This window comes from Alternaria dauci, chromosome 1 (genome assembly GCF_042100115.1).
Source record: "Alternaria dauci strain A2016 chromosome 1, whole genome shotgun sequence".
Lineage (NCBI taxonomy): Eukaryota > Fungi > Ascomycota > Dothideomycetes > Pleosporales > Pleosporaceae > Alternaria > Alternaria dauci.
In genome coordinates this window covers 3,740,074-3,763,164 of record NC_091272.1, presented here as the reverse complement: position 1 = coordinate 3,763,164, position 23,091 = coordinate 3,740,074, and the positions used below count along the sequence as shown (strand labels likewise).

At 52.6% G+C, this 23,091-nt stretch overlaps 7 protein-coding genes across 7 annotated transcripts; 4 read left to right on the top strand and 3 right to left on the bottom strand.

Moving 5' to 3' along the window:
• Positions 1-400: 400 nt before the first annotated feature.
• ACET3X_001171 (uncharacterized protein) lies at positions 401-1,142 on the top strand (the record flags this gene model as incomplete). Its single annotated transcript, XM_069446432.1, has 3 exons — positions 401-413; positions 463-698; positions 747-1,142. 3 exons carry the CDS (start codon positions 401-403, stop codon positions 1,140-1,142), a joined length of 645 nt encoding a protein of 214 aa, XP_069311413.1.
• Positions 1,143-6,618: 5,476 nt separating this feature from the next.
• On the top strand, positions 6,619-8,636 carry ACET3X_001170 (uncharacterized protein; the record flags this gene model as incomplete). The annotated part of the gene is made up of 8 exons (XM_069446431.1): positions 6,619-6,762; positions 6,811-6,881; positions 6,929-6,952; positions 7,003-7,175; positions 7,225-7,631; positions 7,677-8,012; positions 8,070-8,449; positions 8,510-8,636. The coding sequence occupies 8 exons, from the start codon at positions 6,619-6,621 to the stop codon at positions 8,634-8,636; spliced, it is 1,662 nt and encodes a 553-aa protein (XP_069311412.1).
• A 548-nt stretch (positions 8,637-9,184) lies between these two features.
• ACET3X_001169 (uncharacterized protein) lies at positions 9,185-10,935 on the bottom strand (the record flags this gene model as incomplete). The annotated part of the gene is made up of 4 exons (XM_069446430.1): positions 9,185-9,249; positions 9,311-9,829; positions 9,876-9,957; positions 10,003-10,935. The coding sequence occupies 4 exons, from the start codon at positions 10,933-10,935 to the stop codon at positions 9,185-9,187; spliced, it is 1,599 nt and encodes a 532-aa protein (XP_069311411.1).
• Positions 10,936-11,907: 972 nt separating this feature from the next.
• Positions 11,908-12,456, bottom strand: ACET3X_001168 (uncharacterized protein; the record flags this gene model as incomplete). The annotated part of the gene is made up of 1 exon (XM_069446429.1): positions 11,908-12,456. The coding sequence occupies one exon, from the start codon at positions 12,454-12,456 to the stop codon at positions 11,908-11,910; it is 549 nt and encodes a 182-aa protein (XP_069311410.1).
• A 448-nt stretch (positions 12,457-12,904) lies between these two features.
• On the top strand, positions 12,905-17,149 carry ACET3X_001167 (uncharacterized protein; the record flags this gene model as incomplete). The annotated part of the gene is made up of 4 exons (XM_069446428.1): positions 12,905-13,145; positions 13,203-15,638; positions 15,689-16,437; positions 16,490-17,149. The coding sequence occupies 4 exons, from the start codon at positions 12,905-12,907 to the stop codon at positions 17,147-17,149; spliced, it is 4,086 nt and encodes a 1,361-aa protein (XP_069311409.1).
• A 1,753-nt stretch (positions 17,150-18,902) lies between these two features.
• On the bottom strand, positions 18,903-19,442 carry ACET3X_001166 (uncharacterized protein; the record flags this gene model as incomplete). Its single annotated transcript, XM_069446427.1, has 3 exons — positions 18,903-19,038; positions 19,295-19,378; positions 19,432-19,442. The coding sequence occupies 3 exons, from the start codon at positions 19,440-19,442 to the stop codon at positions 18,903-18,905; spliced, it is 231 nt and encodes a 76-aa protein (XP_069311408.1).
• A 2,745-nt stretch (positions 19,443-22,187) lies between these two features.
• ACET3X_001165 (uncharacterized protein) lies at positions 22,188-23,088 on the top strand (the record flags this gene model as incomplete). The annotated part of the gene is made up of 2 exons (XM_069446426.1): positions 22,188-22,244; positions 22,291-23,088. 2 exons carry the CDS (start codon positions 22,188-22,190, stop codon positions 23,086-23,088), a joined length of 855 nt encoding a protein of 284 aa, XP_069311407.1.
• Between the last annotated feature and the right edge of the window lie 3 nt (positions 23,089-23,091).

The following is a 23,091-nucleotide window of genomic DNA, read 5'->3' as shown; positions in this document are numbered from 1 at the left end:
TCATGGTCCGAGCTCGGAGCGTTGTGGTTGGGGGACGTTCTCGTCGGGATGCACTTGCGACATATGTTTGTGCAACTGGAGATGAGTATGGGTTACATGCAATGAACACCCTCCGTCTTATGCAGCTGCGGAGGCTTGCTTCCCATCCTCACTCCACAAAGCGCATCGAAGAATGGAGCGGCTTCCAGCATATCAGCCAGTGTGCAGCGATGAACAGGAAGAGATCTCGGCGGATTTGGAAGACAAGGGAGGCGTGTCGTGGGACTCTAAGAGCACTGAAATCATCCCGACTAACACGCGAAGCTTCGTGGTGTATTTGTCTCTTCTGCTGCTTTCTCTTTCAGCGAATATCTTACTTGTGATGGATAACGCAAAGCTCCGCATCGCGCATGGCCCAGCCATGAGCAACTATAGTAAGCAAGGAACCATCTCAGTCTTATCCTAGCTTACGCATTTTTAAAGGTGGATTAGCCTATGACACTACTGTGCCATATCATGCAACGACGCAGTACTGGCATCCAAATGCCAGTGATGGTGATATGGAGGCAGCGTGGGACGCTATCAACACCAACGCCATGGCAGTCACGCTCGACGACGGATTCGCAAAACGTATGGGTCTACCTCCTTCCACTCGATTTCCATGGGATACTGAGCGAAGCGTCTACTATGTCAAGGGGATCCATGATCTGCATTGTCTCGTACGTATCTACAAGCTAACCATCATTTCAACCCACTAACTCTGCCAGAAACTTATCCGCAAAGCCATCGTATCAAAGCACAAGGGTGACCCTCAGCCTTTTAATCTCCTTCACATCTACCACTGTCTTGATGGCCTTCGACAGGATATTATATGCACAGCAGACGATACACCAATGCCAGCTCCAGTCGCGCACCAAGGGGGTGATGGCCAGCTTCGACGGTGCCGTGACTGGGATAAGCTGATCTCATGGGCCACGCGTCCTGATCAACATGCTTGTTTCGAGTTTGACGATTATCGCGAGGCGACAAACACCCTGGAAAACTTTGCGTTCTGTCCACAGGGATCGCCATACCGGGACTTTCAGGAGGCTTATTTCCAGTATCACGGACACAAGGACGCGTATGAACAGAGTGGTGACGGAGAAGAAATCGTGGTATTCTAAAGTCGTGACTGAAGCACGACACGTTGGCGAATGACATTGAGACGGTCATGGCTTTTTACGTCAATTGAAATGAGATCGTACCTTTTTTCGCCCCTGACCACGGTAGCAAAGACCAGTTGCTGTTGAAAATTCCGCTAGATATGCGACTTAATATCGATTGAGGCTGCACCGCATAATCAGCCTCGGCCTTGATCTGACGAGCGTCATGGATCGGAAGAGCGTGTACCCCAAGATTTCCTGGCCACGAGAATCGTCTGCTCCACTCTGTATATCATCGGACACCCAATATTGCAGCTACAGGACGTCAACAAGTTTCTTGAACTGACTACAAGGCGCGAAGACGAGAAGGCAAAAAGCGCAGTGCAACGCTGATACGGAATTGGGCAATCGTTGAAAGTGGCTGAGTCGCCCTGTGGGCGTGCGCGTCTGAAACGTCGGGATTTCATCATCACGTACGAGAAGCAATAGTTCCGAAGATGCTACGCTGAGTACATGGTGGTTCACCCATATATTCCGTAGCGAAGAGGTGGGAATACTCAGCTCATACATCACTGTCTCATTCGTGTCCCTTTTCCAAAGTAAGTAGGAATGCTACAAAGGATATGAACACTCCAATAATGAGCAACTAGACACTCACAATGCACTTCACAACCATTTCAATTCCGCTGCTTGCATTTGCGATGGGCATCAACGCAGGTCCAACAACCCTGCACTCTGTCGCACGAGCGGTACCAGATATTAATGAAGTCGCCCGCAACCCGGCACCTATCGATGATAGAGTCAATTGGGATGACCACGGCAAACCGACACTCAGTGATATCAGTCACGTCAGTCAGGAAGATCTCAAGAAGCTCGAAGAGCTCATAAAACATCTGATTGGTGGCAGAGCAGTTGCTGGTGCTGAGAGCATTGTTGTCAAGGGGGGCATCCCTGATTTCCATCGCCTCTAGAAGAATCCTGTCAAGATCCGTCCATGAGAGACTTGAGTTGAGGTACGTATACACAACATTCTGCAGAATCCCAATCCAACTAAATCATTAAGTCCCCAGGTTTGACTAAACTCGCGGCATCTCACGTTTGCTACGTATGTGGGAGAGATGGAGTCCTTCGCCATCAAGCATGAGTCTCGAAGAACGATGTAGCAGCATAACAGAATACGAATATCTACTTCACTGCTGCTTACCTGGGTTCGCCATTCGGCCCTGACCTGTGCACATCCGCCTTGGCGGGTTCCGCAGACTTCTTTTGTGCAACGACCTATGAGCAGCCATTGTCTGCCAGATAGCGCCACCGCTGCAGCGGCCACCCGACTGCGAGTTCGTGTATTCACGAGACACCACACAAGACTGCGTTGTCAAATGTTTCACCGCCGGGTTGCACTGCCACTCTTCGATCACGCGGTTACAAACATGCGTGGTACGGCGCCGAGTCTGATGTGTCCCAAAGTTCCACTAGGTAAGGCTAACAGACCCTGGAGCGGGGGCTAGCAAGCGATTGCAAAATGACGAGTCTTCTTCACGCCATCGAGCTAACATACCGGCTTTTCCGCTGCGGCGTACTATCCTAGCACCCGACGTGTACCTTGGATTCACTTATCAGGATATGTTAGCCTCACACAGACTTGGGTCGTGTGACACAAGCGCTTGCGTCCACAAGGAGGCAGGTCCAGCCGGGTATACACAAACTTCTAGTCGTCATTGCGTACTGGTCCTTCCATTTGCTACACTTGTACATCGCTGTACGACCGCTGCTTACCCTAGTAGATCCATTCCCAGCCAACTCCCAATCTAACTGACCTCCTTCGTTTGCAAGTATGTGTCGCCTCCAGGATGAAGAGCGGATAACTACAGTGTGTGCTGTATTGATTTTTAGTGGTCCTCAACCGCAGGCTACGCGGTGGTGTTTGGTACTATTCCTCCGTTAGATGAACCCATAGGCGCACTGGGAATTGTTATTCACACATACCGGCCGCCCAATTATATCAGCACCCATTTTGACCGGCGCCCTTGCCCCCACACATTTCTGGTGCCTGTGGAGACTGTTTTTTTTCCTCCGCCTGTTGTCACTACTATAGCATTGTCTTTGCCGATTTGCGCTGCTCTTTCAAGTACCCAGTTTAATTACAAAAGATACGATGCGATGATGGCGCCATCTCTCTTTATTTCTTCTCATCACCCCCTCCCACGCCAACCTGGAAGTAGTGCGAATGTCGGTCCCTTCATCGATGTGGTTACTTGGATCCTTTTGATCACTTCCGCTTTGGCGGTTCTGACTAGGCTCATCACGAAGCGTGCACTCAGGAGGAGCCTTGATTACGACGATGCTTTCGTTCTGCTCGCTTTGGTGCGTCATTCTGAATGCAACTGCTCAAAGTCTTTGGATATTTCCTTGCTAATTTATCTCGAGCAGGTTGCGAGTTTAGGCTCTGGCGCATCAGTTAGCGTGCAGATAGATAGTGGCCTTGGACGAGATATCCGGGTGCTGACGGAGCGTCAGATTATGGTCTATCAACAAGTAAGCATCTAGTTGAGCCCCGTTGATATGACGTATCCATTGATCGCGTTGCAGGCTGAATACGCAAACAAGCTGCTTTACATCGCAACATTGTGTTTCGCGAAACTATCCATCATCTCGCTATTGATGGTTCTGACTGCGTCAAAGCTGCATCGGAACCTGGGCTTAGGGTTGACCGGATTCATTGCATTATGGACCGCGCTTGCTGAGGTCGTGTCGGCTTTCCAGTGTGGCGCTGTAGAGCCGTGGCGCTTTCTTGTTAGGGAAGGAAGTTGCATTGACCTAGTATGTCATGAAGACATGTGGTCGGATTTGAGGCTGTTACTGACAATGCATGTAGGCTGCCTTCTGGCAGACGATGGGTGTCATCAACATAGTGACGGATCTGGCCTTGATCTTGTTCCCAGTGCACGTCATCATGAAGCTACAGATGAGCATTAGTAAGAAGATCACTATCCTGACATTCTTTGGTGCGCGGTCACTGTGAGCTAGAAAACACCCTGCTATGGTCTTCTCCTTCTGACATGTCGCAGAGATATCGTAGCATCTGCAGTCCAGATGGCCTACCTCCACGGATTCACATCACCTAACCCAACCAAAGACCTTTGGAAATGGACACTTCTCACACAGATCATCGAGTGCATCACCATTATCACATCATGTGTACCCTACCTTCGTCCGCTCCTAGAATCTGTTCCATCAGGTCTATATGGAAGCGACGAGCTACGACGACGAGGTACATCCTCAGAGCATGGCTACTCGCATAGTAAAAGCGTTTCATATCAACTCTCAAGCGCGGCTTCAAAGGTGGGTGCTGGAACAAGACATAGCCGCAGGAGTTACACGGAGAGCAGCGGAATCAAACGCTTCTTACCAATGCTCTCGCAAGACAAGACGACAAATGCCAATTCTGCATCCGGTGTCCCTGGAGGCCCTCGTCGTGCAGACGGGGAGATGGATGTTGAAATCACCGCTGTGCACCACAAACATGATGAGAGGCGGTGGGATGACAAAAGATGGGAGGCAGTCAGTACTGCAAGTAATTCCCAGATCTTGAAAACTACGGTTGTTAGTGCGGAGTGGGAGGAGGCGGAGGTGAAGAACTATGATGCTTCCAGTGATGAGATTGTGATCACGCATTAAAACGTATTAGCCAGTCAGGCTTTGCGATACAATCTATGCCAAACAATGGCATCTTTCGATAACCAAAGGCGCTATACTTTTCTATGATCTCAGACGTACGATTCACCATTGTAGCATCGTTGGGGATCTCTCGTGATCAAAAGCATATTTGCACCATGAAACGCTCTCTCATCATGGTTGGAAAATCGTCCAGTGAAAGGGCATCACGGTCCTGCAAGCAATATGGACCTCCTGCTGGGATTGCCCATGAGCCAGGCGCATGTCTCTGAGCCACTCCACATTCCGGAGTGAAACCAACCGCCTGGGCTTTTAGGCGTTTTTAGTACAGTGCTCGCCAGTCGTATCTTAGGACGCCCATAGGTCGCAGCGGCACCAAAGATTATAGATAGCAGTCGATCTCGCGTCCATACTCAAACTTGAGTCCGCGCTTGTTCCAGTCAACAAGAGGTCGTGTGCTTCTTTGGGCCTTTGTGCTCCGTAGGATGGCGCAAAGGAGTGTTCCACGCGTGCTGCGCCAAGATGTAATGTGGCATACCGGTAGCTGCACATGCCAGCTTCCAAGAGTGGACAGAAGCATGCAACAAGCATGGCATACGCCTGTGCAGGTTCCCGATAGCAGTGTAGCGTCTTGACAGTCATGCCGGGGTGCGCAAGGCGGGGAAGGGAAGAAATGGCTCAATGCCACCTAAGGATCGGCTTGAGCACCAACAGCCCAACCTCGGCTCGCACACCATCTGGTACAAAGCGGCGCACTGATGTCGAGGTAGTTCAAATGTCGCTTAGATCGCTGGGTAAGATATCGCGATGCGTCTTGACAACCGTTGAAAGGACGCGGATGTATTGAGAAGTAGCTTTCCACGTGGGCCGACGATGACTAACTCACGTCATGCAACACAAAATGATCCACTTTCCCGTCCTCCTCCAACTACCGCAACATTCTTTGGCCACCGGGGCACTTCTGTACCACAACAATATCTGCGGGAAGGTCCTGGCTTTCGATCCTAACAGTATGATAACCGTTGTCGTTGCCACTTGCCGTATGCCTGATCCTTAGCCCACATACCACTGGAAGGCCATGGTAGCCCATCGTCGCACGTCAAGTGACAAGTGCTGACAATGTCTCTCATGGGACCCCCATTCTCTAGTAAGGGAAAGCCATCCCAACCGTTTTTCTAGTTGCAGACACTGCAAACGCTGGTTTCTCAGGCCTATGCACAGCGTGACGACGGTGTGTAAACATGCATTTACCATCCAAGCATAGCGCATGCTGCTCGAAAAATACGCGAAGACAACTGGAAGACACATCAATCGCGTCTGCCACCTAGAAGATATGCGGGCAAGGGATCCGCAATCACGCATGCCGCCGCTTTTTGCAGCCTCGGTTGCCCAATTGTGCAACCTGACCGCCAATTGAAGCCCGTTTGCTGTGGAACAGTCGCTGAAACTACAACTGCAGTGCGATACGTCGAATTTCGAGTTGCCGCCATCACTGCAGAGAGCCTCCAACTGTCTTTGGCGTGGGAATCATTGGCTTGGTATCCAGCCTCCACACGCATGATTGCATTGCCGAACGGCCGCCTCCTGGTCCTCGCCGCTACCGTCTTTACCGGTGCACATGGCTCGCTTTACGTTCTGAAGGAGTATATATCGAGATTGACTTGCATAGCATGTGTCCTGTATCACGACACTCGTTCCGGGTATCTTCCTTTCTTTCCTTTCCTGGTCTGCTTGCTTGCTGGAGACTCGTTACTGCCAACTGCCTTTGTCCCCTCTTGTTGCTCAACATATCTCGGATTGGGGAGCTAGACTAAAGGTCATCATGGAGAAGCATATCGGCCTGCAGACGTTCGACCATGACATTCTGCGGCAAAGGGGCAGAGGTTCCATCTCGGAAGGAAAAGGCCAGCAGTTCGATCGCGATAAGTATGAGTTGGCGAGGGTGGGAAAAGAGCAGGTGTTGAAGGTATGCCCTGTTCCGGAAATATGTACCTTCCGGATCTGACAGTATCAGCGCCGCTTCGGACTGGTCTCAATGACTGGTCTCTCGTGTGGACTGATGTGCACTTGGGAGACTTTGCTTGTGTAAGTATATGCGACTGTCACATAAAACCCTGCTGACGTCACAACAGCATCTTCTCCATAGGCTTCACAAAGTAAGTGCTTGTTGTCTTTATATTGCCAACAGTGATTGACGGCATTGCAGCGGCGGCCCTGCTGGCCTCATCTACGGTTTCATACTGATATGGCTGGGCAACTTCTCCGTCTTCGTCTGCATCGGCGAGCTTGCCAGCGCAGTTCCGACTGCTGGCGGACAATATCATTGGGTTTCGTTGTTGGCGCCACGGTCGAGCAAGAAGTTCTTCAGCTATCTGACTGGTATGTTCGGTGTCCAATACAGTATTGATACGATCTGACTTCTCCTTAGGTTGGCTCACTGTCATCGGTTGGATAGCAGCTCTTACCTCCGTGTGTTACTTCGTTGCCGACTTGGTTCTCCAGTTGGTCAGCCTGAATGATCTCGACAGTACCTACGCTCGAGAAGGATGGCACTGCACACTTCTCCTCTGGGCTATACTGCTGCTGTGTGTCTTCATCAACGTTTTTATAAGTGGAGCACTTCCCACTATCGAAGTCGTTGTATTGATCGTCCACATCCTTGGCTTCTTCGGCATTCTGGTACCACTGGCATACCTGACTCCCGTCCACAACTCTGCTAAGCAGGTTTTTACGACGTTCCATAATGAGGGTGCTTGGAGCACGCAGACTCTAGCCTTCTTTGTCGGGCTTCAAGGCAATGCTTTGGCATTTGTTGGAACAGATTCAGTTGTCCACGTAAGCCAACTCGCCTCTAATGTCACATCTCACTAATGATCGTAGATGTCTGAAGAGGTCAAGAATGCCAGTACCGACGTCCCTCGCTCAATGCTCCTCAGTCTGGTCATCAATGGGACATTAGCATTAGGCATGCTCTTCGCTGTTCTCTTCAGCGCACACGATATCCCGGCGTTGCTTGGGGACCAGAATGCGACGACCGCGCCCTTCCTCCGCATCTTCAAAGACGCTGTCGGATCCAAGGCTGGTGCCACTGTCATGGTCGCAATCATTGTTCTTCTTGAATTTTGCAGCGCAATGGGATGTTTGGCAGCTGCATCTCGTATGACTTGGTCTTTTGCCCGAGACCGCGGTCTTCCTTTTTCGCGCGCTCTCAGTGTGGTGAGTCTCTATCTGTATCGACAGGTTTCAAAAGAGTTTGTAATTAACCCATAGCAGATCGACAAGCGCAGCACAATTCCAGTCGTCTCCATCCTAGTCGTCACCGTACTAGCCGCACTCCTCGCCCTGATCAACATCGGTAATAGCGCTGCCTTCAACGGGACGATATCCCTTGTTTTGGAAGGCTTCTATCTCTCCTACCTCCTCGCAATTGGTCTTCTCCTCTGGCGCCGACTCCGCGGGGACCTAGACAACCCTCAATCTTCGCTCACCATCTTCAATGACACCTACATCGACGAAGCCTATGATCGCAGCCTGACCTGGGGCCCCTGGCGTCTTAAAGGGGCATGGGGTGTTGCCAACAATGTCGTGGCCATTTGCTACCTGACCCTGATTATCTTCTTCAGTTTCTGGCCGAGCGAGGTCAGCCCTGATCTGTAAGTTTCTCCAACGAACTGCATGTGATATATACACTGACTTCGTACGCTCGTATTTAGCGTGCATATGAACTGGGCTGGTGTCGTAACTGGGTCAGTCGCCTTGTTCAGCGTGGCCTACTATCTTCTCTTCGCAAGAAAGTCGTACACAGGACCAATTGTCGAAGTGAACCCACATCTCTTGTGATCGGAGTTGGATCGATGGCTACAAGTCTCTCTGGGGTTGCTTCATCTGCGCGGTAAGGAGGTGCTGCAGTGAAAACCCTTCTTCGTGACTGATCATTGGTATTTTTCTGTCATGTGAGTTACGTGACATAATAGGATACAGGGTTGGCACGCTGGCGCTTAGAAAAAAGGCAGTATAGATTGAACACATTCTTAGCTTTATATAATGTATGGGCATCACGGGGCTACAAATTACTGAATCGAGTATATATCATAAACATGCTTTGTAGTCGTAATCGTTCGTTATCATACATATCTCGTAACTTGCCCATGAATCCGAAACATGATGATATTTGCCTGTATCTTCGCGCCTTGAAAGGAAAATAATACGCATCTGCAATAGAGATTGAGAAAAGAAAAAAAAAGTTCCAAATAGCCGGCCGTAACTCATCAAAAGACATAAGAGAGAAGCTTTGTTGTGATAGCCCAGCACAACCCTTTTTCGCGCTCTGGGTATAGTGGTCCAGCAATATTGACGCTGATTTTGATCCAACAATTCGAACCATCGGATCAAGACAGAGCTCCCATAGCCAGCGCCACAATCTTTGGGTTTGGGCGGTCCTTTCGTACGACAACTGTAACCACCGAATATCAACGAGTCGTTCTAATGGGCCGAGCGAACAAGGGCTAACCTACCCTTTCGATCTCTGTCAACGCGCATAACCTCCTTGCGGGGGGTACGCTCGACGAACTCATACTCGCGGTCGCCTTCGCGCTCGTACTTGAGCATGCGGCGTTCCTCCTCCAGGAAACGGATCTCGTCGCGAATCTCGCGCTCAGTACGACGATCGTCTCGGCGGACAAGTTGGCGGCCTTCTGGTAGGAAAGAAGTCGCTGGTCCGTGGATGGCGGCTGAGCGGTCGATTTCGACGTAGCGCTCGTGTTCGTGGATGGATGGCGAGGGTGCACGCTCTGATGGCGCGTAGACAGTTGGTGCGTGATGAGACGGTGGAGGTTGAGCATATATAACTTGAGGTGGTTGTGCGTACACCACTGTTGGGGGCGCAGGTGGTGCGTGTACTACGGATGGCGGCGGAGGAGGGTGGTATTCTTCCGGAGGTGGAGGCGGAGGAGCGACTGAAGCTGGTGGGGCTACGGAAGCTGGCGGCGGCGGAACGTCCTCGATCTTTTCCTCGTATACGTAGGTGATTTTCTCTGCAGATGGTTAGAAGAGCTCGTCGGGGGATGATGGAATGCGTACCCTCTTTGTAGTTCTCGCTGACTTTGATCACCTCGTCGATATGGTCCTTTTCGAGTGCGCGGGTAACAATGATGAAGTCGTCCTACTACGATTAGCGGCATTCCAGTAGTGCGAAGGAATGGCATACCTCTTCTTCAAATGGGTAACCCAAATCGATAACAGCTTGCTTCTTGACCAAGCGTTTGGGAAGTCTCGTCTTGCCCTTCTTGCCCCAGGTTGCACGGGAAGGCTGAATTTCTTCAAAGCTGGAGATGGAAGAGCTGCGTGTCGATTTGGCTGCTACACTCTTGCTTCTTCGGACTCTGCTCTTCTCACGATGGACCTCGACCTCGCGGTAGTCTTCTCGCTCTCGGCCCCTTCCGCCACGCTCGTCGTATCGGATCTCCTCAAAGTCATCTTCGTCGTGGAAACGACGAGGGGGTGATCGTCGGCGCTCGCGAATTGGGAGTGGGATGGGAACATTGGCGGGTGGTCGGTACTCGTGATCCTCGTACCTCTCATATCTCTCTACGTCGCCATACCGTGGCATGGGCTTACGGTCAAAAGTGTCGAGAGATGACTGTCGTCGGATGTACTGCGGCCGTGCCGGGCGAGGCGGACGTGGGACTGGCCCCCGACGCTCATTGATGTCGATGTCGATGTTGATGTCTTTGTCGATGACGGACCTGCGGCGGTACGGGGCAAGCGCCTGGTTGGCAACTTCGGACGGGGTGGGCTCGTGGAACAGCTCAGAGGGCGCGCGGCGACGGGGGCGGTCGAAGCGCTCATCTTCGTGGAAGCGTTCTCTCTCCATGACTGCAGGGCCTCTGCGTGCGCGGTCTTCATGGAAGTCAATATCGCGATGGCCGCCAGGAAAGCGATCATGCTCTTGGAAGCGGTAATGGTCGTACTCATCGCGACCACGGCCACTACCGCTAACGACGCTTCCACCGCCGCCTCCGCCTCCTCCTCCTCCTCTTCTCATGCGCTCAAACTTTTCGCGGTCCCATCGCTCACCTCCGCCACGTGGCGGCTCTTCGAAGCGGTCGAGGTTGCCCGTCGAGGAGCGGTAGACGGACATGGCTGGGTATGATGTATGATGATGTATGAGGTATGGTGCGGGGCTGCCGGGTGCGTGTGGGAAGACGTCACACGGGAACAGGACATGCACTAGGAGCGGCAGCAACAGTAATGCGACAGACTGACGGCGGCGCAACAAGCGGATCAACGAGAATATAAGTGTCTTGAATGCAAGACCTGCCGGAGATTTGGTGGTGTGTGGGTGCGACCAACTCTAGATGCAGGATTCGCGACGGGCTTCGTCATCGGCGCTCGCGCATGCTGCACTCCCTGCATCTGGCCTGGGCGCTAACTCGTGCCAGGACTGGAGCGACGCACCCCTGATGTGCCTTGGTTTCTCATTTGCCGCGGGAGTTCCCCATGGTTCCCTTCCATGTGAATCCATGTGGATTCGGGCTGAGGTTGGGCATGTCGTACTGTCATGTGAGGTCTCTACATGTTCTCAGTATCGCCGGCAGAGAAAATACTTGGTTTCGTCGCCCAACGTCTTTGGACACGCCAGGCTATCCTTACCCTCAGTGTCTGTCTCTGACCGCATCCGAGGGGATGCATGTCCGCAAAACGAAGCCTTGGTCACCGATGACGTCAGTGCCGAAGCATGGAAACGGATCGCGGCGCAGTTGTCCGCTTAGGTGCTGCCCGAGCCACGGTGCCAGTGTGCTACAACAATCCAGCCCGCGTCTCTGCACGCATCGACATGGTTGGAATATTCCATGGGAATTTGCCATGTTGGACCGTCAAAGCTGCTACGATCTGAGGCCACGAGCAAGTCGTGGCGATACCCCGCAAGAGGACATGTCGACCGAGTTGATGGATCTGCTCGCCGGGAAAAGCAATCATCGAGGCATCATTTCAATGTCGTAATTTGGCCGTATCTTTCGTTACCCCATTTGGAGAGCAGTCGGTAGTCTACACAGAATATGTACAGTTGTTCTACATTCACCTAGCCCACACCTAGCGCGCATCATGTCGTTTATTTGGCCCCAACCGCTTCTTCTATTTTCTTTGTGACATACTCCAGGTTGATCGGTCGTCCTTTGACGCCGGCCATGACCTTGCCCATGACGGCGCCAAAATTCTTCTTGCCTTGCTCTAGTCCTTCCACCACGCTGTTGATCAGGGCGTCAACCTCGCTCTCCTCTACTGTTGGAATTTCCTTTGCATATCCATTCAGCACATCCAGCTGCGCCTGCTCCTTTTCCACCAGATCCTCCCTCTTCGCATTCCGGAATTCCTCAATCGAGGCCGAAGAGGACTTGATCTGCTTCTGGATGAGGGAATAGAGGGCGCCATCAGTAGTGATTGGCTTGGCAGTCTTTGAGGCGTTTATGATTTCGGCTTGCAGGGCACGAATTGTGTTTAGAGCCGGCTTGTTCTTTGCGCGCATGGCCATCTTGAGATCGGACTGCAAGCGGGGGAGAAGAATGTTTTCGGGCGCAGAAGTGGATGAGTAGCGGAGACACATGGATCGGGCAGGCGCAAGGAACTGCCTTGGGAGCATTGTGGTGCGAAACAATGACATGGTGGGTGTTGCTGGACGGCAGACTGCGTATGCGATAGAGCTAGAATACGAAATTGACCCGAGGCGGACAAGACGGGGCTGGGGGCGTGTTGAAACGTGTGCAGCCAAACACTCTCCAAGCACACAAAAGTTTGGACCGACTTGCCCTAACGCGCTCTGACGCGAATAGCTAGCATCCCTGCGCGCCAAGCATCTCTTTTGTTGTGGACCGCCGTCACTTTTGCAGCTTGTGTCTGAGTGAGCCTCAGCGTCGCAATTGCGCCAGAGCACTTTTTGTGAATCTCCTTCTCTGCGCGCCCTCCTCTCCCCGTCACCACCCCAACCGCCGCGCGCAGCTCATGTGCACGCCATCTCCCCGGCGCGTTCCCCCAACCTCCATCTGAAGCTCGCCCTCACCCCGGGCCACGACCAGCGCAACACGCCAACTCGCACACACAGTCAGTCCATCATGGCCTTCCAGATGGCGCCCGCGACGCCCCAGCGCCCCACGCCCGGCGCGTTTGTCAACACACCAGCGCCCAACCGGCCTGGTTTCGCCCGGACTGGCTCCATGTCGCAACCACCGCCGCCGCAGCAGCAAGCGCTGCCTGCACCGCCCACAGAGAGCCCGATCGATCGCGCATCACGGACCATCAACAGCATGCTGGATCGGGACAACCGCTTCCCTGCGCTCGAGGCGTACATTGGACGTGAGTAGTCACGTAACAGTCGCAGAAGCTTGCCGAGGTGCTAACAAAGCCGCATAGAGGGCATCTCGGGCGAGTACGAGCTGCCCAACAGCCCGGCATGGGCGCCCTTCCAGAAACTGCGCTCCTACAAACTTCCAGAGGCCGTCTTTGAGCAGGTCGACCACACGCAGATGTCGACGAGCATGGGCCTGTTCGCTGAGATCAACCACGCCTGGCTCGTCGTCGACAACCAGGTCTACCTCTGGGACTACACACATCCAAACCCCGAGCTCGTCGGATTCGAAGAGCAACCAAGCAACATCACATGTGTCAAGCTCGTCAAGCCGCGACCTGGTGTCTTTGTCGGCACCATCGAATACCTGCTCGTCGTCGCGACCGTCTCCGACATCTTCCTTATCGCCGTCGAGTGCCAGCGAGGCTCCGAAGGCGTCCATGGCATCACAATGTACCGGACGGGACTGTCGACCTCGGTCAGGAAGATCAACGTGACTGCAATCGCCGGCTCGACAACAACCGGGCGCATCTTCTTCGGCGATGGCCAGACCGAGGACGTGTATGAGCTCAACTACCAGCAGGAAGACAAGTGGTTCTCCAGCAAGTGCAGCAAGACTAACCACGTCACAACCTCTATTGGCCTACCTGCACTACCATTTTACGGGCCAACACGACAGGCCGGTATTCAGCAGATGGTAATCGACGACACCCGCAACGTCCTGTACACCCTTTCGACCAACGGTACCATCAAGGTCTACTACATGCGCGCGCCAAACGTTCTCGAGAGCTGTCTCACCCGGACACGCACACAGATCGAGACAATGTGTGGGCACATTGTGCGGCCGACAAGCGTCCTGGACAAGATGCAGATTGTCCATCTGAGCCCCATCTCGAGCACCGAAGCAGACAATCTGTCTTTGATGGCCACAACGTCGTCCGGATGTAGGCTGTATCTGAGCACGACATCTGGTGGGCAGTGGGGTGCCAACAGCACCAGCGCACCAAACAGTATGCAACTCCGACACATTCGATTCCCTCCCAACGACGAACAGCCTTCGCAGCAGAGCACTTCAACTCAGGTGCAGCCATACCAGGGGGGCACAGCCGTCGGATTCGAGTCAAGATATCTTAGGGAGACCACCGTTGCAACGCGGTACGCGCCCGGCGCCTTCTTCTCCTTTGTCCTACGATCGCCAAACGACCAAAATCATCACATGTTTGTTTCCGCGCCGCACTCTGGGCTATTGGGTCAGCGAGAGAGCTCGGAACCTCCACGATACACCGAGACTTGCTTGTATACAGAACTCGTGGGCAGGGTGCAGGACATTGGCTTGGTATCAGAACCCTTTTCGGCGAGGAACGAACCTCTCGGTTTCGGTAATGAGCTTTCGACCCAATTCGACAAACCCCTGTGTGAATATGCAATCATCACATCGCACGGCATCGAAACGGTCCGACGAAGAAGACTTGTCGACATATTTGCTTCCATCGTGAAGAATGGAGGCCAGGAGGGTGCTGAGGGCGACATCCGCAAGCTCGCGAAGCAATACGGTCTGGCCGAGACTTCCGCTACGGCTCTGGCTGTTGCGTGCGGTCAAGGTTCGGATGTCGGACCCGATTCACGCATCGCAAAGGTCACTGATCCCGAAGTCATTGATTTTGCCCGTAGAGTCTTTATAGAATTTGGCGGGAAAGCACACCTGACAGAGAGCGCGACAGTAGAAGGTTTGAGTGTAGAGAATGTCCGCGCATCACCCAGGCACGATGGTATTGCCATGTATGTGTCACGTATTGTCCGATCCATTTGGAATACTCCCATTATTACCGAGACCGCCACACCGACCGGACCTGTCCTCACATCGACACACCCAATCGCCAAGTTGCAAGAAGTTCAACGTTCTCTGGCTCAACTCCAAGAGTTCCTCGAATCGAACAGGTCCTTCATCGAAGGCTTGGCCGGGCCGGAGGCACTGGGACGCGCATCATCGCGGCAAGAAGAAGTAGAGCTCCAAGGCGAAAACAGGGCGCTCACTAGCTTGTTGCAGATGGTCAACAACATTGTCGAGGGGATATCTTTCGTTCTGGTGCTTTTTGAAGAGCGTTTAGAAGATATTCTGGCACTGCTGCCGGATCCCCAACTACAAGGAAGAGTACGCCAACTCACCTTCCACGGTCTTTTCTCTGTCAAAGAAGGCAGGGAGATTGCAAGGGAGCTCGTCAAGGCTATCGTAAACCGCAACATCACCAAGGGTTCCAATGTTGAATCAGTTGCCGAAGCTCTGCGGAGAAAGTGCGGTAGTTTCTGCAGCTCAGACGACGTCGTCATCTTCAAGGCGCAAGAGAGTTTGAAGAAGGCTGCTGATTCCGGTGCAAATGCCGAACGCGGACGTATCTTGCTCAATGATAGTCTGAGACTGTTCGAGCAGGTCGCCAAGAGTCTAAGCTACGAGAATCTGGCTGCCACGGTGGACCAGTATATTCAACTTGAGTTCTATGCTGGTAAGGTCAATCAACAATACGTGTTTCGAAAGTACTAACATGCCACTTAGGTGCTATCAGACTTGCCCTGAGAGTCGCTCAGGAATGGGACCGGGGTAACAAAGCTCTGTCTTGGATTCGAGACAAGGGTGACAGCAGTGTCGATTCGAATGACATCCGCCGAGAATACTTTGACAAGCGCGCCTCTTGCTACACGCTGATCTGCAAGGTCGTCGAAGCTGTGGATCAGGCATACAACACCCAGGGCCCCGTACCTGATGGTGTCATTTCACAGGTCACTCGTCGCAAGCACGAAGCGTACGAGCAGATCAACAATTCAGAAGACGAGGTTTTCCAGAACTACTTGTACGATTGGTATATGCAGAACGGCTGGGCTGAGCGGTTGCTGGAGATCAATTCTCCTTTTGTAGTCGACTACCTGCGGCAAAGCTCCGAGACAAACCTGGCACATGCGGATCTGTTGTGGCGCTACTATGCTCACTACAACGACTACCTCAGCGCTGCGGAGACACAGTACCAGCTCGCCAAGAGCACTCTACCCTTGACACTAGAGAAGAGGATAGAGTATCTGTCGCGCGCAAAGGCCAATGCTTCTACACGGATGAATGGCTTCGCGGAAAATGGGGTGCGCAACAGGCAGTCAAGACAGGAGCTCCTAAGAAACATCAGCGATCACCTAGACATTGCGAATATTCAAGATGATGTCTTGCAAAGAATCAAGGGCGACGAGCGACTTACTGGGAAGCGGAGAGAAGATGTCATTGATCACCTCAACGGCCAGATCCATCCTCTCGACGAAGTAAGTTTCTCACGACACATCACTAATGATGACTTTACTGACGTTTGTCTAGCTTTACCACGACTATGCCGACCAAGCAGCATACTACGACATATGCCTACTGATCTACCACGCTGCCGACTACCGCAACGTACCTGATATCCGCTCGACATGGACAAACCTTATTGACCAAACTCACCGGAACGCTCTGGCTGATCGTCAAGGAGCGCCTTGGGAGATTGTCGCACTGAAGGTCGAGGATATCGGTCACCGTACCAATCTCAACGACAACGTATTCCCAGTGAACATCGTCCTGCAGCTTCTCCTCCAATATGACCTCGAATTCTACGTACACGACGCCAACGCCCCGAATGCGCATAACCTTGCACTCAACTCCAACCTCACGTGGCCGATTGATGTATTCCTCAAACTCCAAGCGCCGTTTGAGAATCTGGTCGCTACCCTAGAAGCACTATGGTATGCGCAAGAACCGCCGTTTGCTGGTCGCAACCGCAAACTGCTTGTGAAATGGATAATCTACCTCGTAGAGCAGTGGGGTGCAGTAAGCAGACGGACTGGCGCGTTATTCGGCGGTCCTGAGAACGCCATCGGCCTTGCAGAAGTAATGCGCATCATCTTGAGCAGCGATGTCTTGGGGCGAGACATGGACGACCAGGCTTGGATCCAGCGTGCGAGGGACGTCAGTGCCACGCTCGAGGAAGCCGCGCGCTGAAGGGCCGTGGGCTGAAGAGGAGGGAATCAAAGCGGGAACGTTGTTGAGATATACAGGAGCGATGGTTGCGTATTTTGGGTTGTTTTCTCTCTCTCTTCGTTAGCATTCTTGCAGCACGAGGCGTTGAATAGGTGGCATGAGGATGGGGATTGGCGTCAAAAGCATTGAATGTATTACAACCAATCTTGTAGGACATAAGACCAAGACGGAGCATAATCAAGGTTAGCGTATTCTTGAATGAAATATTGTAATGGAAGGACATTTGACTGAAAGCATGAGACTATTTTGGCAGCGTGCATTTGGCAACGAACCTGGGGGGTGGGGCTTTTCCTAAAGTCCGACCTCAAACACCGCGCCGAACGCGCTTGCACAACTATCATCATCACTTCCGCATCCTCCCCAACAACGCCGTGCGCAACAAACACACACATACCAATTCCTACCTCCCTCACGCCATGTGATAACCCGCACAACAAACCCGCCATTCGCTGCGATGCCAATATGCATATCCTGCCGCACCCCCGTGCGCACCCTCTACACGACGTACTCCAAGGCCGACGACCGCGCGCTCGGAAAAGGTGTCCGCCTCACGCAGTGTCCCGTGTGCAAAAAGTTTGCGGATAAATACGTCGAGCATGACTTTGTGGTTCTGTTTATCGATTTGGTATTGATCAAGCCGGAGGTTTATCGGCATTTATTGTTTAATCGGTTGGGGAGGGATGATAGTCGTTTTGATGCAAGTATTCACTCGTTCATGTTTCTTTGGATAGAGGAGCTAACAAAAGGGTGTTCTGCAGCGTTCGGTTCTAAGACTGGCAATACTGCTCCTCCTCTTTGACGTCTATCTGACGTGGGCGCGGATCGAAAAATTGCCTCTCCCTGCCGCATCGCCGTACCATCCTTCGTCCTCGTCGCTTTCTACGAACACGACGTCCACGAGCCCACTTGTACCGCCATACGACGGGATAACGAACGCGGTGGTACTGCAAGCACATCCGCTGGGCCTGCAATACCTATTTTTCCTCTGCCTGGTCACGCTGTCTACGCTGGCTTTCCATCTACCCATACGCATATTGTGCGCTTTCGATGCGGAGCGGCTACCGGGTGCAGCGCGCAGACTCTGGCAGAGGTGTATACCGTATTTCCCTTCTCCGACACCCTTGTCGACTGCTCTGCTAGTTAGTAGCTGCACGAAATTGTTCCCTATACTGCTCATCATCTGGGACTACGATTTGCCTAGTTCTGCGACGGCAGTGAGTTGGGCAGTGATAGTGAACAATATCGCTGCGCTGAAGATAGTCATGGATTGTGGATATATCAGAGCGGGTATGCTGGTTGGTATCGGGGCAGGGATGAAGACGCTGGTGGGATGGGGTTTACTGAGAGCTGCGGGCTTGGGGACTGGATGGGAAGGCTACTTGAGTGAATGGACGGTTGCTGGCAATGTTTGGGACTGGGTAGGAAACGCGATTCGGCAAGATGAATCATGAGCGTTCTGGTTGCAAACAATGATACCCATTTGATATTTGTACAAGCCAAGAAGAAGCTCCGTAATACGCCAAACCAATTATACACATGCGCTTAAATGTTCATCAATGCACTGCTTTGGTTGCCCATGGCCAACGACGCCAGATGCAGATCGCCGGTGCACATTTGCTTTAGCATGATGTGCCCTTTCGGCATATGCTGTGGTGCTTTCTGTCGTTGTTGCATGCGCATTCCTCACGCCTTTGCCGTCCGCAGACTTGATACCCTAGCGCCCTCCATTGTATTCTGGCCGTAAGTCGCCTCGTACGGGCGAGATGAGCGGGTAGAGTTGCGCGAGGAAGGTAATGGCCCACATGATGTACATGGCAGCGGCAGACAGAACGAGCGTAGATCGCCAGACCCTGTCCAATCAAGTTAGCCCAAGATCTCTCTCACTGCCTCTCTGCTTCTCAAGTTGTCGCCTCAGATGCGGACGCGAAGGTTTGCTCGCTGTCGTGGCCATGGCTGCCCGTGTCGTCGGTGAAGTGGACGCGCCTGCCTCCGTCTGCACTGTGATCCTCGGGGGTAGTGAAGAGCCGCTCCAAAGAGGATCTTGTGCGCAGACAGGGCTTGGAAGGCGTGGATGTGGACTTTGACGAAGGGATGTTGTAAACGTACGTTTGGTTCTCGCCTTTGGGAGCTAGGAACCACGCTGCCACGCAGAAGATGACGGTGACTATGAGCCCGATGATGGGTGCCCAGCTGTCTTTTATTAGTTTGATGCTAGCCGCAGAGCTTCCTTGGGCGCAACTGACCCGTTCGCCATTGTGGTTGCTGGATGGGTGATGCGCTAGTTCGACCGTGTACGGAGAGTTGCGTGTGGCGATGCGACGAGGGCTTGCTTCAGCGCAGGCTTCTTGTCAACGGATGCGGGAGCAGAGTGTATGCGGGCAGGATGGCGATGTGGAGATGCCTTCGGCGTTCGAGTTGCGAGCTTGGGAAGCTGCGATGACGCCTATCCTCTCAGGGCGCGTTCCACGCTAAACGCCGAGGAATCACGTGTTTTCCCCATTGTTACCTAGATGCCCTCTAGAGGTCCTCCACCTCTATCTTGACTTCACACGTACTCTGCCTTGACGCAAACCTCCTCTCTCGACATGTTCGCATTCAGTGGGGGGTCATGGGAGCTACGCTTCACTTATCCTCACATTCTTAGTCTTGCTATCACCTGTTGTTACTATCCCAGCACGGCAGATCTTGGTGCTCTTCCCACACCTTTTCCGCCTCACTCCATGGTCAAGGCACCAGCCGGGCTTTTGGTCTGAACGCCCTTCTCTTTCATAACGTCTTATTATCTGCGGTACGTCCTCAAGTACGAGACATGCCCTTCTACTACATATTCACCTCCATCACTCCTTCGTCAACACTTCGACTTCGACTTTTTGCGACATCCCAAGACGTTAGGAGATGCTCTCAACATGATTGTGTCCTCACGTGGAGGCCGCCGACTTGAACGTTGCTGAGCCAAAGCCTTCCTTCCGCCTCGACGACGCAGCCAATCTCCACACCCAGCTATTCGCTCTTGCGATTTTGGGTAAAGATCCGTTACAGCTTCGCATACCTGGGAAACTTACCAGCCACGCGTTCTCCCAGCCTCACTATCTCCTGATAAGAGCCTCGGGACCACATGGTAGATCGACAGATGCACGTCCGGTGGACATGTGCGAAGTCAGGTACAGGCTTGGCAAACCAACTGTGGGACGCAGGTACAGGCTGAACACATGTACAATCTCCAGCTACCGCCCTAGGCAAGTTTATACACATATGATTCTTCGGGTATCACGTTCTACTTGTAGAGTTCAATAGACACCCTCACCGCCTGAACGACTGCCAATGACAGACGACATGGCGCACTTGCGGTGTGACAGTGTCGCAATCGTCCTGCATGCTGCATATGAGTCGACTGCGCAGATTCCGAGGATCTTCGGGAAGACATCTTCCTGAATACTGTTGCTCGGGCAGTTGCGTTACTGCGGGTCGATATATGATCAAAGAAATCGTTGCTGTTTCCTGGATAATACGATCGACGCCCGACTCCGATCTCGATACTTGAGTTTGGGACAAAACGAAACAACACCTATCTTCGGCCCCGCATCAACGATTTCTAGAGAACGACCTCTAGCGTTATCGGATGATGTTTGCCAACATCTGCAGGTAGGGGGACTTCCGGCTGTTGACGAGGCCCAATAAGCTTTACAGCTCCAGGTGGGAGCGACCAATGACGAAGATTTGCTTGAACCTTTTCCTGCAAACTTCGCGACCTAATAGGTTTCAATGTATCGAAGGATTGAGCAAGGAGTACCCCGCCCACTGCTCATTGCGATAAATATCCTGAGATGCATCTACAAGGCTCAGGAATCCATTGAGGATCCGCACTGCTAAGGAACAAGGGCGCCTCACTCTGCGTATGCTTGCCGATCAACCCATGCACTATGCCAAGTCGCCAGTAAATCTCTGTGCTTTTTGTAACCCAAGCATACTATGGTACTTTCGACCGCACTGTGTAGCATCACACCAAATGGCAGGTGCACTAGCCGCTCGGCACAGTCATGGCTGTACGGCGGAAAATATCGAGTCAAGTCACCATTATCAACGCCTCACAAAGCTCACAGGGCAGAGTGATTAGTCTACATAAGGCCGTCATCCGAGGACGGGGTTTCTGGCCTTGCAATCATACGTGGCGTCATCTATTCCGGATTCTATTGAATGCCCTAGAAATGTGCTTAGCCGCGTGAGTGCTAGGATGCAATGCTGCTAGTTGCATGTGCATTTGAGATGGTTACTCAACGTAAAAGCGTCGTGCGTACAGCAGCATGGCAAGAGCCGCTAAATATGGCGCTCCTGGCACAACAGCACATACGTATGCAGTTACGCACACAAAACGTTAAAAGTCTTCTTATCCGCTGCCTTGTTCCAGTACCGTATCAACCAAGTGAGACTTTGCCACGTTTCATACCTCTAGGGTAATAGTAGAGGTTTCTTGTTCAACTAGGGTCTTTGCGGCTCTGAGCCAAAGGACTTTATAGGATCTCCCACATCCACAAAACTCGAGCTGTTCAATACATTTACTGAGACACAAAGCCTTCCGATCGAGCACGTCGTCACAACATCACTCTTCGCTGCCATACCAGACGCCGGTATGGAAGGCGGCGACATCGTCTTCGTCGAGAACGTGTCTTCTACTATGGATTCCAGCAGTCGACAAACCGAGACACGAGTCGAGGCATGTAAGAATTGTGGATTCACAGAACATAAGGAAAAGTTTCCTGCTGTTACAGAACTTCCGCTTCGTAGTGGCCCCGGTCTTTCGAGTTTGGGGAATGATTGCCCTCCATTATCGTCACCAGTGAGTCGTCTCTGACATAACATCGAGAATGATTCTGACATCTGTAACAGCCACCTCCTCCACCTGTATGTTACATGGTCTTTTCAATTCGTCATGATAAGCTGACAGCAGAAGCCGCCGCCACCACCACCACCACCACCACCACCACCTCCGCCACCTCCCGCAATGCTGCCCTTTCCCAGCATGGTCGGAATGTCTCCTCCCGCTTCATTCCCACCGCCAGTAAGTTGTACGTCTCCTCGGGATATCTGATGCTGACCCCTCCAAGCCACCACCCCCACCCGAGCCGTCCCATGGCCTACCGGTGACATCCTCCAATCCTACAGCTGAAATCGACACACCGAACCAGTTCATTCAGGCGCAATATTCCACCGAGTCCATCTCGGACTTTTCAAGCCGCGTGATCCGCATCGCGCCCTTCCGCCGTAATGTCTTGATGACAAGGCCGTCAGCTCATGTGGCAGATTACAAGGAGTTTGAGTGGCTTCTGAAACACGGCAGTTCCGAGATATGGTACGAGAAGCCGACAAAAGCACATCTTAGAAGTATCAAGACGCTCGAGGCGAACCGATGGGCTCCGGACGAATTACTTCCCCTGCTCAACGCGCGGCCAGTCAGCCTGGAAACGCCCAAGGTATGGGCGTCCGCAGCCATGACAACACCAACGGACGACGACATCTTTGACTGCGCTGCTGGACACGTCACTCGTGATGGCTATGCTGGCACATGCCGCGAATGCACTGACGCAAAGTCTCAAGCACTTGAAAGCGTTCCGCTCACCTACTGCTTAGTCTTCAGCACCTGCCAAGCTAGCGACCCATTTATTCATGGTTCCCACTTCAACGGCCGCCAGATCTACAAGCTTTTCAAATGTGGTAGTCGCGAGGCTGCGGTTGCGGAAGCATTCTATGCGTCTGGAGTCAATGGCTGGAGTCTCGCGTTCAGCTGCGTGATGAAGCTAGGCGCAGATTTTGAAGAAAGATCTGGGACGGCCAAGAAGGTCAACGAACTGTGGATGTTGGCTGAAGAGGACGATGATGAAAAGACTGTCAAGGTCTTCTACTAACGA